Source organism: Gossypium arboreum, chromosome 1 (genome assembly GCF_025698485.1).
Source record: "Gossypium arboreum isolate Shixiya-1 chromosome 1, ASM2569848v2, whole genome shotgun sequence".
NCBI classification, from domain to species: Eukaryota; Viridiplantae; Streptophyta; class Magnoliopsida; order Malvales; family Malvaceae; genus Gossypium; species Gossypium arboreum.
This window is the reverse complement of record NC_069070.1, coordinates 112,684,085-112,699,711: the sequence shown is the minus strand read 5'-3', so window position 1 is coordinate 112,699,711 and position 15,627 is coordinate 112,684,085. Positions and strand designations below refer to the sequence as shown.

The following is a 15,627-nucleotide window of genomic DNA, read 5'->3' as shown; positions in this document are numbered from 1 at the left end:
ATAAGCTAAATTAATAACTTTGAATAAAGGTAAACCTCGTATCAATATATCAAGCACTCAATCATATTTCATCTTTGGATAAAATATTTACTTGTAGGTGATATCTTGGTATAGTAATCAACATTGACAACAAAGACATATCGAACAATAAATCTTCCTTTAGACTAATTTATTACTCACTTGAATAATTTTGTCACATGTTTATCACCACTATTGTCACATGTAATTTTACCACATTTAACTCCTTTTTTTCCTCAATTTAATAAGAAAAAACGAATTTATTTACCTTGGGATCTTGACAAAGAAAACAATTCCTTGACTCGACAATGGAACTCAGCTTCAGATTTGCTGCAACTGTTACGAGCCTTGCCACTCGACCTCGAGCATGTAATGGCCTAAATTCAAAGTTATCGGAACAGTGGTTTCGTAACCACAAATACGATTTAAAGAGAAATTTATTTCAATATTTTTGCATGAAAATTGATACGATAGGAAAATCGTATGAAAATATTGATAGAAAAATTTTACCGATTTAGTGGTTAGTTAGAAAAAGAAATTATTGAAGAAATTGGGTAAAAACAAGGTATCGGGACCTCTATCTCGTAAAACCGAGTTGAAAATATTTTTATAAATATTTATGAAATGTTAGTAATGCGGTATTAAAATTTCGTTAGGAAATTTTAATGTTTGCGTAGTTAATTAAATGAAAAGGACTAAATTGTAAAAGGTGTAAAAGTGGATGGGATGATTAAATAGCTTAAGAGTCTAATGTGAAAGGATTTAAAAGGAAATTAGACCCAAAATTTATTTGGGCTGGACGGCAAGGGCATGAAATCAGCAGGAAAATTGATAAATTAAGGGCAAAACTGAAATATTGCAAAATTAACTAAATAAAGCTAGGACTAAATAGGAAATATCTAGATTTCTCTTCATTTCTCTTCAATTACAGCAGCTAAAAATGCCATATAAGGGTTCTCTAAGCTGTTATTTCATAATTTTTGCACCAAGTGAGTTAATCCTTACCTTTTTCTTGTAATTTTTGTGTTTCTAAGACTTTTACAACTAGGTCCTACTATTAAATTCATTAGTTTTTTATTTCATGGATGAAATTGAAAGTCACCATGATTTATTTCTGTAAGTTTATGATGAAATAGAATGAAATTAAATCTTTAATTTGTTTATGATATGATTTTATTAGGTAATTTCAATAGAAATTGATTTTTAGGACCTAATTGTGAAAATGCTTGGAATTAAAGTCTATTGCTGAAATTCTGATTCGTAAAGGTTGTAAACTAGTTTAAGGTGATAGAATAAAGTATTAATTGAGAAAAATCATCTCAATTGAGAGGCTAATTGAGTAGGGACGAAATTGTTATTTATTAAAAGCTTAGGGGAAAAATGGTAATAAACAGCTTGTACAAAAACAGTTTGGACAGCAGCAGTATACTAACTTTGAAAAATCACCATAAATTGTATAAATCTAATTAGAAGATGAACAAAATATGGAATTAAATCTTATTGAGTATGTGATGACGTTATCTTATAAATATGCATGAATTTATCTTGAAAATATGTTGAATTGGTTTGGTTGATGTGGATTGGTCTCGATTTAATATTGCAGGGAAGGTTAGATATTTATAAAGGGGCTATATTGAATATCAAAAAAAAAATTAATTCGTAAACTCCGGTAATGCCTCGTACCCTATTCCGGCAATGAATACGGGTAGGGGTATTATAGAGCAAGTCCAACAGCCACTCCAAAAAGGCAATATTTCTCGACACTTCAATCAAAAGTCACCTTCTTTAGGCTCTAGATTAGGTTTTGATTGTGTTTTCTCATCTTGTTATTTTCCAAATCATGTCTCTTTGAGGGAACATGAAAGAAATAGAAATGGATTTTTGAGGTTAACGGGTCTTGTTGGTGAAATTAGGAGTTATAGCAGTGAAATTGACAGGTTGTCTATAGATTATGGTGTTGTTATTGTTGGGGTTGGCTTCATGGCTTATCTGCAGCTATAAGGTTCAAGCAATTGTGTCAAGAAAAAAAATGTTGATTTCTAAGTCTGTGTTGTGGAAAGAGGTGCTGAAATTGGTATGTTTCTATCATCTTCTTTTGCGGGATTTCACTGTCAATTTGGCTATGGCGTTTGATCTTAGAACCATACAGTGTAAGTCCAGCTTTGAGCTTTTATAAACATTGATTAATATTTCCATGTGATTACCCAAAAAAGGACCAACTTTTGAGATTTTTTTTATAATTTTAAAGTTTAAAATTATACTAGTTTGAATTTTAAATTTTATTTAATTTTCTTTTAAATTTATTATTATATAATTTTTAAACTAACAACTCACCACCCTTCAAACATTTAACTAAAATCGACTAAATTAAGTGATTAATTTAAAATTTTAATAGTTGAATAATCAGAAAGGAAACTTGTGACCTCCTATATTTTACTCTAAATCATATTAAAGCAATTTTAATTTAAGTTAATTTTTATGAGAGTAAATAATAATAATAATAATAATAATAATAATAATAATAATATATTAATATGATATTGATATTATTTAAATTATTTTTTCAATTACTCAATTATATTTGTAATTATATTATATTTATTAACATTAAAAAAACTTGTCTATTTGAACATTAATAAAGAATTGAATATTCTAGAAATGAATTTAGAAAAAATATGAGTTGGGATTTATTTTAAATCTAACTTTTCTTAAAAAAGGGATAAATCTCAAAATCATATATGAACTATGGTTTAATGTATAATTGTATACATGAATTTTGATTTTGTGTAATTTTATACATGAAATTTCGATTTAATTCAATTCTTGTAAATTATTAACACAATTATTGATATAACATCATTTTATATTTATATATTGCATACATAAATAATTATATTTATCCAATATCAAAATAGATTTATGTATTTATTTCTTTAAATGTGTATGATTAAAATAAAATTAAAGTTTTAAGTATACATTTGAACCACAATTAGAGTTTCACGTGTATAATTATATCAAATTAAGGTTCATGTATACAATTACACATTAAATCAAAGTTCATGTATAATTTTAAAATTTATTCCATAAAAATACATCTTTTGAGATTTATTTTAAATTTAACTTTTATATCAATAATATTGAAGTAGAAAACTTCTTTTGAAAGTTTTATCTACAATACAAATATAAGTACAAAATAACTACAAATATAATTCCAAACAATTAGAAGATAGAATTTAATTAAGAATAAAAATAATTGAATAAATATGTTCCCAAACATTATAATTAGGTGTTGTTTAATGTTACAGTTGTAATTTAAGATAGTTAATTATTTAATTCAATGTTATAAATTCAATTCAAGAATCATCTTACAAATCTAACCTCATAAATTAGCATCAGAAAATCTGTTCTTCTTCTGTTTTATATTGGGTAAATTTAACCAATTACCTTTAAACTTTATTTAAAATTACATTTTAGTATCTAACTTTCAAAAGTTACATAATAGTTACTAACATTATCAAATTGTTACAATTTTGTCACTCAACTATTAACTTCCATTAAAAAGGTAGCATTACACTTTAATTCAAAGGGTTAATAGTTAATTTGGTCCCTGAGCTAAAGTTGAAATCATTTTGATATTTTTAAAATTTTTAACAAAATTGTAAAAAAAATAAAAATCTTATAAATAAATAAATAAATTGTATAAAGACCCAAGAATTTTGCAGCTAATTTTTTCATGTTGAATCTCACCAAAGTTCACAATATTTAAACTTTCACAAAAAAAATTTATTAAATATCCATTCACTTTAATCATAGTCATTTTTCGTTTGCTTTATTATCTTATGCTCTCTTCATTTTCATCTTTCTTTTCCTTTTTTTTTTCTCTTTTCATGTAAATAGATGAAGGCTCCTAGATCATTAAATATATATATATATATATATATATATATATATATATATATATATATGTTTTATTTATACTTGAAATTTGGAAGAAGAAATTTTGGATTTGAAGGAAGAGAACAGCACTTTGTATATAAATTTAAAAATTCAAAATTCTAATATAAAAGATATTCAAATACCTAATCAATCTAGTTATTGAACTTACAAAAAATTAATGGGTTAGAAAAAAGTAGAGTACTTTGTATTATAAATTAAAAGAAAAAAACAAAATAATTTACCAAAGAACCGTCTTCTTACTTAATTTTTTTCTCCTTTTTTTTTATAATTATCAAGAAAAGATAAGTCGTTGATGGTAGAAATTTTTATGAATCTCAAGAATGAAAGCAATATTGCAAGCGTAGATTTTGTTTCTTGAAAACTCGAGTAGCAACAATCAATTTAATAGTGAAATTCGAATCTTGTATTGAGATGTCTTTTGCTGAGACTTTGAGAAAAAAAATTTGACAAAGTAATTTCTAGGTAAAACAACGTGAATGTGTTTATCAACTGTGAAAATTTAATGGAATTTAGTTTGAAAATTTTAAAATTTTTATATAATAAAAGTTGTGCTTTAAAATTATTTTATTTTTAATTTAAATAATTTTTTAGATTTTTACATATTTAAATTTTTTAATTTTTTAAAAATTCTTTTACAATTATATTTAAGAAATTTTAAAAATATCCCAATGATTTTTAATTATGGGACCAAATTAGTTATTAACCCTTTTAATTAAGGTGCAATGTTACTTTTTAATTGAAGTTAACACTTGAGTGATAAAATGTAACAATTTGATAATGGTAGTGAGTTATACAACTTTTGAAAGTTGGGTGATCAAAATATAATTTTAATCAAAGCTTAAGGATCATTTCAAAAAAATTTAAAGCTTAGGCAGAGTTGGTGTAGTTTACCTTTTATATTTTATAAATTAAAAATAATGAATTAATTTAATTTTTAATTTATTATTGTCATTTTTATTCTTACATTTTAGTTAGAAAATAAAAGGATAAACTACTTAATTGTTGATCCAACTTTTAGTTTGATAAAAAAAAATCCCATTCAATTTGTTCACTACCATTAGAAAAAGCTTCTCCTTTTAATCACTCAATCATTAAACCATTTGATCAAATCACACTATAAAATACTTCTTTTTGCACCAATCAAAATTTTCTTTCTTCCTTTCATTCTCTTCTTCTTTAACCCAACCTTTTTTTTCCTCCCATGCCCTTGCTTCCAACACCAAACTCGGTCTACATCAATTCGTTCTTGTAACTTGCTTCATGACGACGACGACATTATGGGGTGACCAAAATGAATTTTTTTATACTAAAATGAAAGCATAGTAAAAGTTGGGTGATCAATTAGAGAATTTACCCAAGAATAAGTAAACTTTAATAAAAAAATTTTAAAGATAAAAGAAGAAACACGTTGCATTACCTGATGAAGGGGGCACCCGAGCAGAGGATTTGCTTTTTTACTAGGTCAAGCCTTGCAAGTCTTCGATTACCCCATGCCTATGGTCATCTAGTCAATGCATGAACTTAAATGTTGATTAAAATGGAATCTATACTTAATTCGGAGACCAATTTGCTATCAGATTAGACATCCAAGAAATGGGTTTCTATTTTTACACTGCTTGTTGTTTCCTCACCATCTTCTCAAAACCTTCAATTGCAATCGACACCCTTACTCTATCAGAGTCACTCACCGATGGCATGACCTTGGTCCCCAATGACGGAAGCTTTGAATTGGGTTTCTTCACTCCTGGCAGTTCTAAGAACCGCTACCTGGGAATCTGGTACAACAACATCCCCATTCATACTGTTGTTTGGGTTGCAAACAGGATAAACCCAATAAACGATTCCACTGGCTTGTTGAAGATACAAAGTAATGGGAAAATCCTGCTTCAAGTTCAGAACACAACAGCTGTTTGGTCGACTAATTCCACAGCTAGAGTTGAGAATCCAGTATTGCAGCTCCTGGATTCTGGTAATCTTGTTGTCAGAGATGGAAAGGATAGTAAACCAGAGAATTACTTTTGGCAAAGCTTTGATTATCCATCAGATACAATGTTACCAGGGATGAAAATTGGTATTGATTTAAGAACTGGTTTCCATAGAAGACTAGCAGCCTGGAAGAACTGGGATGATCCATCTCCAGGTGATCTTACTTTTGGTGTAGAATTCCACGGAAGCCCAGAGATGGTGCTAAGGAACGGCTCAGAAAAGTACCAACGGAGTGGGTTATGGAATGGCGATGGATTTAGTGGGACACCAAAGTTAAGGTTGAATCCCATCTTTGATTTTGATTTTATCTGGAACGATAATGAGGTTTACTACATATATTCCCTCAAAAACAAATCAGTGATGTCGAGGTTTGTTTTGAACCAAACCCAAAGTGTAAGACAAAGGTATACATGGAACCCAGAAGCTCAAACTTGGATGCAGTTCTCAATGATGCCAAGTGACTACTGTGACAAATTTGGACGTTGTGGTCCAAATGTGGACTGTGATGGCAATAAGCTCCCGACTTGTCAATGTTTGACAGGGTTCAGGCCGAGAAGGCTCGAGAGATGGAACTCATCGGATTATTCCGCCGGGTGCATACACAGTGAGCCACTCAACTGCCAGAGTGGAGATGGCTTTATCAGAATTGAGAAGGTGAAAACCCCAGACGCCACTAATTCTTGGGTCAATCAAACTATGAATCTCAAGGAATGTAGGGCTAAATGCTTGAGGAACTGTTCTTGCATGGCCTACACTAATGTATATGTTACAAGAGGAGGTAGTGGCTGCGCCATGTGGTTTGATGATCTGCTTGATATCAAACAATTTCAATCAGATGGTCAGGATCTTTACGTTAGAGTGTCTGCTTCAGAAGCAGGTACTGCTTTATAAACTACATGTTCTTGTTACATCTTGCGATAATGCTTTTTGGGTTTTTGTGGATAAAGAATTAATATTTGTGCTTCTTTATCAATATTGATAATGGCAGAACAGAAGAAAAAGGCTAAGGTGAAGCTTGCTATCATACTTGGGACAGTAATTGCTGCGCTTTGGGGGTTTCTTTTAATCGTCTGTTACATTCGCAGAAGCAGGAGAAAATTTAAAGGTAGCGCTAATTATGGTCCTCATAAATGTACTGATTTTGTTCTTTGAAAATGCCAAAGTAATTTTGTCCAACATGGATATATTTGGTTTTTTAAATTTATGTATTCAGAGGACAGTTGGAGGATTATATCTCATACCCAAATCCAAAAATGTGTTAGATGCTTCAAGAAAATGAAGAGTTAGAAATTGCTCATAATGGAAAATCCTAATCTCCATCCCATTTTTTAGAAAAACTAAACAGGACTATTTATCTTTTCTCCTGTTTTACTTGAATTTTTAACAAATTTGTATGATCTAAGAAACAGAGAGTCCCATAGTGTATGCACCAAGTGCTTGTACAGAATCATGTTTATAAATCAATCAATATAGAAAATAGGCAATGGGAAATGCTACCCAATGTTTTATACTGTTTACAGATGAAGTGGAACACAAGAATCTAAATGGTAGAGAGGATAAAGACGAGAATGAAGATATGGAGCTTGCAGTATTCGAGTTTGGTACCATAGCTCAAGCTACTGATTCTTTTTCATTTATTAATAAGCTAGGTCAAGGAGGTTTTGGTCCTGTTTATAAGGTAAAATTTGCTGTAATTTAGCACAATGATCTTTCTTTATTATATTGAAAGCTCGTAGAAGTGTTGCAAAATTTTCCAGGGGACACTAGCAGATGGACAAGAAATTGCCGTGAAGAGACTTTCAAAGAGTTCCGGACAAGGACTGAACGAGTTTAAGAACGAAGTAAAGTTGATTGCCAAACTTCAGCATCGGAATCTTGTAAGGCTTCTCGGTTGTTGCATGCAAGGAGATGAGAGAATGCTGGTTTATGAATACATGCCTAACAGAAGCCTTGACTTATTCATTTTTGGTATGAAAATCATTACAAACCTCTCAATGCTTTCACTTTTGCTTCTTCAATGATCAAATCAGATGCAGGACTAATACGAATGCCTACTTTCCAGATCAAACGAGACGCACAGTCTTAACTTGGTCTAAGCGTTTTCGGATTATCTGTGGGATTGCTAGGGGACTACTCTACCTTCATCAAGACTCGAGGTTGAGGATTATCCACAGAGATCTTAAAACTAGTAATGTTCTACTTGATAGTGAGATGAACCCAAAAATTTCAGATTTTGGCATGGCAAGAACTTTTGGAGGAGATCAATCAGAAGCCAATACCAATAGAGTAGTTGGAACTTAGTAAGTCTACTATTATGACATTGCTATACTATTTGATCCACAAATTCACATAACTTCATATTTTTATCTGGCAATATTCTGCAGTGGTTATATGGCACCAGAATATGCTATTGATGGGGTGTTTTCTGTTTAGTCAGATGTTTTATGTTTTGGGATATTATTGTTGGAGCTTATAAGTGGAAAGAAGAACAGGGGATTTTATCATGTAAATCAAAGCGGCAACCTCATTGAACATGTAAACATCAACACATATTATATTATCGTATTATGTTGTCACTTAAAACTACAAATGCTAAAAGGTTTGAATTTGGCTGCAGGCATGGAGGTTATGGAAAGAAGGTAAACCTTTGGATCTTGCTGATGAATTCTTAGCAGAGACTGGAGACCTATCCGATTTGCTAAGATGCATACACATTAGCCTTTTATGTATACAACAACATCCTGTGGAAAGACCAAACATGTCATCCGTGGTTCTAATGTTGGGAAGTCATAATGAATTGCCTTTGCCTAAACAACCTGGTTTCTTGTTTTACAAGAAACCCTTTGAAGCAGATTGTTCATCCGGAAATGACGGATCGTCTTCGAGAAATGAAATAAGTTTATCATTATTAGAGGCCAGATAAGAAAGAGGTTCTATGGCTCACTCAATTTGTTATGCTCCAAACTATTAATCTCACTTGAACCTTGAGCAAGATAAGATCAAGCAAGAGTCATCTGGTTTTATATTTTTCAGTAATCGTTAGAGATTGAAGGAAGATAATTGTTGTGGTGATAATTCTTGTTCCCTCAACAAATTGTTTAAATTTAATGTTTAGATTCTTGAATTATGCTGCAGATGCAAAAGCAAATTAGTATACAAGTAAAAAGTCTTGTAAACTTTAACTCTGGTTTGGATCATTATCATTTGGGATCCCATCAAGGGTGAAGTCAGATAATTTTAGGGATTAAATTTTATATTTTTACGATAATAAAAGTATAATTTTATTATTTTAATAGGGTATATTTATTATTTTTAAAGGTTAAATTAAATTTTATTATTTGAAGATCAAAGTATAATTTTATCGTTATTATTTTAAAATTATATAAATTATAAAAAGACTTAAATAAAATAATTTTAATTTTAAGATCTCGCGCACTCAATAAATTCCATTGAAGAAATTTCTCACCCCTTACTAAAACCCAATAATTAGCTACTAGTCTAAGTTTGCTGCCTTGACTAATGTTGGAACTTGATTTTAAAACTTGATATTTATATAAATTGTTTTCTAAACCCAGATTGTAAATAATCAAGAAATTCCATTCGGTAATTGTAAAATTTAATCGTCAATCCTTGTAGGTTTCCTACTGTCTTTTTATCTCATATTCCACAAATTATTATTAATATATTTATATCATTTTATCCATTTTCGTCTCCACCTTTCATTAATTATCCAAGTTCGGTGACACTACTTTTGATCATACCTTATTGTCATTGACTTACTCTCTATCGCCAATGGTATATGATAATTGACTGTCTTCTAATCATAGAGGGTTTAGCAAAGAAAGAGATTCATTTTTGCTGTTTTCTTGACTAAATTTGCTTTGAAAGTGATCTTAATTTCCATACTTTTACAAATACAAACAGTACCCACGGAGGATAAGAGAAGTATCATCTTATCAATTGCCTCATCACTTGATCACACCAGGTAATTAATGATGGAATTGTCTAGTTTACGATTTTAACATATTAGATTTTAACCTGTATAACACTGTAGATTTTTCCCTGCATTATGTCAGCTATTTTCCCCCCAACATCTTTGTACTTCACAAGGAGCCAAGGGGATTAATTTTCAGCTCATCTTTCTGAATATAATTTGGAAAAGAAACCCAGGTACTTTTAATGTCAATTTTTATTCTTGCAATCATTTCTTAAGGACCTTTTGATTTATGGAAAATTTGGAGAAAAGGGAAAATGAAATTTAAGGATTCCAACTTTTTCTCGTCTTTAATTAAGGAAAATATAAAGGATTAACATTAAATAAACTCTTGGAAGTTTGCAGTTTTGAAGTTGCAAACCAGGTGTTTGCTTTTTTGTCCATGTCAGTGGATCATATTAGTTATTTAGTTGAATCTTGGACGACTGACTCATTTGGGTGTGATTGATCATACTAATAGGGTTTGAATGTTCTTGAGTTTCACTTTAATTTGTAATTTTTTTTTTCCTAATGGAATGAATAAAAAAGGTTAGCACTGCCATTTAATATTCTCTTATTTAAGTAAATGGATGATAAAATTTTCCTTCATATTTTTCTTATATCACTAAACAAGCTAAGAATTGTCATTTTTCTTCTATTTATTTTCTTCTTCCTTTAATTTCTTTATTCCTTGTAAATTTTCATTAACTAAACAGAGCGCAAACGTCTTCTGTAAGGATGTAACATTACTTATGTTAGATTACGTTAATCAAGAATTGACAACCTTAATATTTTCTAGGGTTTTTATGCTTATTATTGTTGAAATTTAATTTAGCTCTCTTCTTTTCCCTCCTTTTTTTTTTTATTGTTGTAAATCAAAACTACAAACCATAGGCAATATATGTTCAAGGAATTATGATGTTTTTTTCTTTAAGTTGGAAAAATAATATGTGCATTCACCTAATATAAACAACAAAGAGAGTTGATGTATAAATGTTGTTGGGAACAGCTTTTTGGGAGATATAATTAACATATATGTATTATATATGTTTGTTTTGTGAACTACAGGAAGGAGGCCTAATAAATATGGAGTTTTTAGTGCCACTGTTTGAAGTGATAAAGTGTTTGGGGGGACCAACCAGTAGATATTTAAATCAACACCGAAAACTCGAAGAAAATGTTAATGACCTTAGAAGAAAAGTGAACGATTTAAATATCCGAAAGCAAGACCTCGAACTAAAAAAGGAAGCAGAGATTCGTTGCAGAAAAGTGGTGAAGAAAGAAGTGGAGAAGTGGTTTGAAACTGTCCGAAGCACAAATGTTGAAATGGAGAAGATAGAAATGAAGTTTCGTGTTGTTTCATACTTCTCTCGTGCACGCCTAGGGAGATTTGTTTGCAGAAAGATTGAAGAAGTTGAGAGAATTTACCAACAAGGCAGTTTCCCGGAAGGTGTGGCAGTTGATGGTCCTCCAGCCACTGGAGTGACATTGCTAACAACAGATTTAGAAGGCCGAATGGATGTAAAAGAACAAATTTGTGAGTATCTGAGGGGCGATGACGTTGGAATGATCGGTGTATGCGGAATGGGTGGCATAGGCAAAACCACCATCATGAAGCATATCAACAATCAATTGTTAAAGGAAAATCAGTTTGATGCAGTGATTTGGTTGACGGTATCCAGAGAATTCAATGTTGTAAAATTACAAGAAGATCTTGCATGTGCTTTGGACCACAGTCTTCCTAAAAATAAATTGGAGTGGCCAACTGTACTAATGGAAATCTTGGAGAGAAAGAGATTTGTGCTGATCTTAGATGATGTTTGGGAAAAGTTTGCTCTCTCGGATGTGGGAATCCCTGAACCAGCATCACATAATGGGAGCAAACTGGTAATCACTAGTAGATCAATCGAGGTGTGCAATTCCATGGGTTGCAAGGTGTTTAAAGTACAGCCTCTTTCACAAGCGGAATCCTGGAACTTATTTTTGCGTCAGGTGGGGGATGGTGTTCTACAATATCCAACTTTAAAAAAACATGTGAACCTTATTGTTGGCGAATGTGGTGGTCTACCACTTGCTATCGTAACTATAGCTAGTAGCATGAAAGGTGTGGATGATGCCTTTGAGTGGAAGAATGCACTAAATGAACTACGTGAAAGGGTTACAAGTGTGAAAGGATCCGATACCATAATATTTGAGCACCTGAAATTCAGCTATGATCGTTTGAGAGATTCAAAAATCCAAAATTGCTTCTTATATTGCTCCTTGTATCCTGAGGATTATCACATTGAAAAGGAGGGGTTGATTGAAAATTGGATAGATGAAGAACTCATTGATGAATTAGAGAATAGACAGGCAATGCATGACAGAGGTCATACTGTTCTAAATAAGCTTGTAAATAATTGCTTGTTAGAGAAGGTAATGATTGACAATGTTAAGGAAGGAGTGAAGATGCATGATGTTGTGAGAGACATGGCATTGTCTATCAAAAGAGGTGATCACTTTATGGTAAAAGCTGGTACTGAATTGGAGAAAATACCAAGTGAGCATAAATGGAAGGAATCTCTTGAGAAGGTTTCCTTGATGAATAATTCAATATCAGAAGTTCTTATGATATCACCAAAATGCCCTAATTTGTCAACCTTGTTATTGCAAAAAAATTATTACCTTGAAAAGATTTTAGGATCTTTCTTTGAGCACATGCATAAGATAAAGGTTCTAGATCTTTCTCATACTGGAATTTGGGATCTGCCAAATTCCATTTCCACCTTGACAAGTCTTACTGCACTTATACTTAGACAGTGCCGCCAGTTAAGACACATGCCCTCATTAGCAAAGCTCACAGCATTGAGGAAGTTGGATCTTTTTAATACAGATATTAAGGAAGTCCCTCATGGTATAGAAATGCTAGAAAACCTCACATATCTCAATTTATATGCAAGTGGTCTAAAGAATCTACCAATGGGAATAATATCAAGGTTTTCTAAACTCCAAGTCTTGAAAGCTTGGTTGAATTTAAATGGAGAGGAAGCAGCCAAACTCAGAAAGCTGGAGATTCTTTTAGGAGCTTTTCATGTGCTGCAAGACTTTGAAGGATATGCCGAGTCTTTATTGAGTCAATGGCCAACCAATTACTGGCTTCGAGTTGGATCACCTAAGACAGGCTACTTGGAGAACCTTCGTAGGTTTGATAACCTTGAGGATGTTGAAATTGACAAAGGGGTCTGTTTTATTAATTGCAAGATGGGGAATGAAGATTTTGTGGTGCTCCCAAAAGACACAAAGACACTTACTGTTGAGCACTGTCGAAATCTCAAAAGTTTGAGCAATATTTCTTTGTTCTGTGAAGCAAATGAGTTGAAGACATGTACCATTAGTTGGTGTGAAGAGATAGAGTGCGTGGTTGATTTGTCATTATCGTCTTGCAACTCATTGCAGAACATTGAGATTCTTCGTCTTAGAAACTTGTGGAACCTAAATGAACTTGTAAGAGTAGCAGCAGTTGCATCTACATCTCACACTCCAACACCACCTGGCATCTTCACTTCTCTTAAAGAATTCTATCTGATTGATTGTTCTAGCATAAAGAAATTGTTTCCAGTTCATCTATTGCAGGGCTTCCAACACTTGGAGTATATTGAAGTTAAGCACTGTAAAAAGCTGGAGAAAATAATTGCAGAAGAAGATGAAAAAAATCAAAATGTAGACAGAAGGGGTTCTATAACAACATTTGCTTTTCCCAAGTTAAAGACATTGCACTTGATCAAATTACCAGAATTGAAAAGCATTTGTAGTAGCGGAGTTAGAATCCCTTCCGAGTCTCTCAAATATCTTTCAATAATAAATTGCTCAAAGATAAGGAAGATCCCTTTTTCGATACCCCTGCTTGGAACTGGGCAACCATCTCCTCTTTCTCTCGAGTTAGGCTATGTTCATCCAAAAAAATGGTGGAAATTAGTGGAATTTGATGATCCCAATGCCAAGGATATCCTCTCATCTCTCGTTTTAGATTATTCTTCAGAAGAGGATGAAGAGTAAGAGCCTGATGATAGTGATCAATAGTAGGTACCTTCTTTTTCTTCTTTTTTGCTTTGGGGGATAGATTGTGTATTATCCAAGAAACCATAGTTCTACTACCTGTAAATTCCTGTACAATTATGGGATTTTGCAGTGACATCTGTATCTACCTATACAATATAGTTTCATGATTCAATGGGGCTTCTGCTAATGCTCTGCTTTGACATTTCTGGACCCTGCTAATCTTAGCCTGACTGCTTCCTTGATGCTGTTTAGGATCTACAAACTAAATGAAAAAGATTGCTGGAAAATTCTGGTGTGCTCTTCCTTGAGACTGTAGTGTAACATTTCAATAGCCAGCTTATTTCATGTACATTTTATTTCTATTTTTTTTTTTCTATAACCCAAACTGAAGAAAGTTCGAGGGTTTTGCCATAAAAACAATGACAACCTTATTAAACATGCAAGAGTCAACAGATACTATTGTCGTTATTTCTGTTTCGTATCTTGAACTAACATACGGATGCTAAAAGCAAAACAAGCCTTGGTTTGGTGACTGGGAGTAGGACGTTGAATCTTTATGTTTCAAGTTCAAGTCTCATCATGTCTGGCTTTAGTTTAACTGTGTTGAATTCGCCTAGTTAGTACTGCCTACTGGTTCGTTGGTTGATGATTGAAATGTTTGATTAATTTTGTATTCGATATTGTATTTTCTACCTGTAACTTTTTCGAAACAAAATTGCTATAAGGGTTTCATTTTGCGGCAGGCATGGAGATCATAATGGATCCACTTAGCCTTATATGTGCACAATAGCATTCCAAGGGGAGACCAACCATGTCATCTCTGGTTCTGATGTTGGGAAGCGAAAATGAATTCCCTCTTGAATCGAAATCAATGATGACATTAACAGTAAACCATGAGTCGGTCCCATGACATATATCTGTTCCATAAAACCATGAATGCTGATTAATATCATTAACGGAACATGAAGCCTTTGCAGCATATTGATTCATTTTGACAAAAAGTAGTTAAGATTCTAATGAACATGTTGCCAGATCCAATATGTTACAATGAGCTGAGACCAAATTACCTCTAAAATTTGGCTCCTTGAAGTATCCCTAAATATGTTGCAAAGCACCTAAGAATTTTTTAGGACATGAGAGTTAAGGACCTTGAAGTTCAATCATATATAACTCAGTTTTATCATGGGAATATGACATGTTTAATGTGAAGGACATATCCACTAAGAGAAACTTCGGTTTTTTTTCGTTTTTCTGGCCTCCACAAATTTGCCTCCTTAAATGTGAACATATGGACTTTTATTTTATCACTTCAAAGATGACATGACTTTGGGATCATCACCCTGGAAGAAAAGGATAAGCAAAAACCAAATGTGATTGCAAAAGCTGTAACTGGTTATTGATGCTGTCATGCTGACAATTTCCAGGCTCAACTTTCAAATTTTTTTTCTACAATGAATGCAAAGGGAAAAAAAAGGGGGGTAAGCAGCAACTTTCAATCTAATCCTGGAATGGATTTGTTGAAGCCTCCCCATTCCTTTAGATATCATTCATTTCTGGAAAAAGAACATAAAAGATGGTCCAAAAAAGTGGCTTAGGTTAATAGTAAAAGTGGTGGCCGGCTGTTGAACTTCCTTAAGGTTCCTCCTGGATGTGAA

At 32.2% G+C, this 15,627-nt stretch overlaps 2 protein-coding genes across 6 annotated transcripts; both read left to right on the top strand.

The window, feature by feature from the left end:
• The first annotated feature begins 5,396 nt into the window (after positions 1-5,396).
• Positions 5,397-9,254, top strand: LOC108483644 (G-type lectin S-receptor-like serine/threonine-protein kinase At4g27290). 5 transcript variants are annotated; one of them, XM_053030496.1, is made up of 7 exons: positions 5,397-6,838; positions 6,950-7,066; positions 7,482-7,639; positions 7,719-7,929; positions 8,024-8,261; positions 8,395-8,496; positions 8,579-9,254. In XM_053030496.1, the coding sequence occupies exons 1-6, from the start codon at positions 5,569-5,571 to the stop codon at positions 8,435-8,437; spliced, it is 2,037 nt and encodes a 678-aa protein (XP_052886456.1). In that variant the 5' UTR covers positions 5,397-5,568; the 3' UTR covers positions 8,438-8,496; positions 8,579-9,254. The 5 variants fall into 5 exon arrangements, with proteins under 5 accessions (XP_052886456.1, XP_052886455.1, XP_017642640.1 ...); XM_053030495.1 differs by having other exon boundaries at positions 8,346-8,496; XM_017787151.2 differs by having other exon boundaries at positions 7,698-7,929; positions 8,399-8,496.
• Positions 9,255-9,545: 291 nt separating this feature from the next.
• Positions 9,546-14,259, top strand: LOC108480731 (probable disease resistance protein At1g61300). The gene is made up of 3 exons (XM_017783817.2): positions 9,546-9,946; positions 10,038-10,131; positions 11,003-14,259. Exon 3 carries the CDS (start codon positions 11,021-11,023, stop codon positions 13,967-13,969), a length of 2,949 nt encoding a protein of 982 aa, XP_017639306.1. The 5' UTR covers positions 9,546-9,946; positions 10,038-10,131; positions 11,003-11,020; the 3' UTR covers positions 13,970-14,259.
• Positions 14,260-15,627: the final 1,368 nt, after the last annotated feature.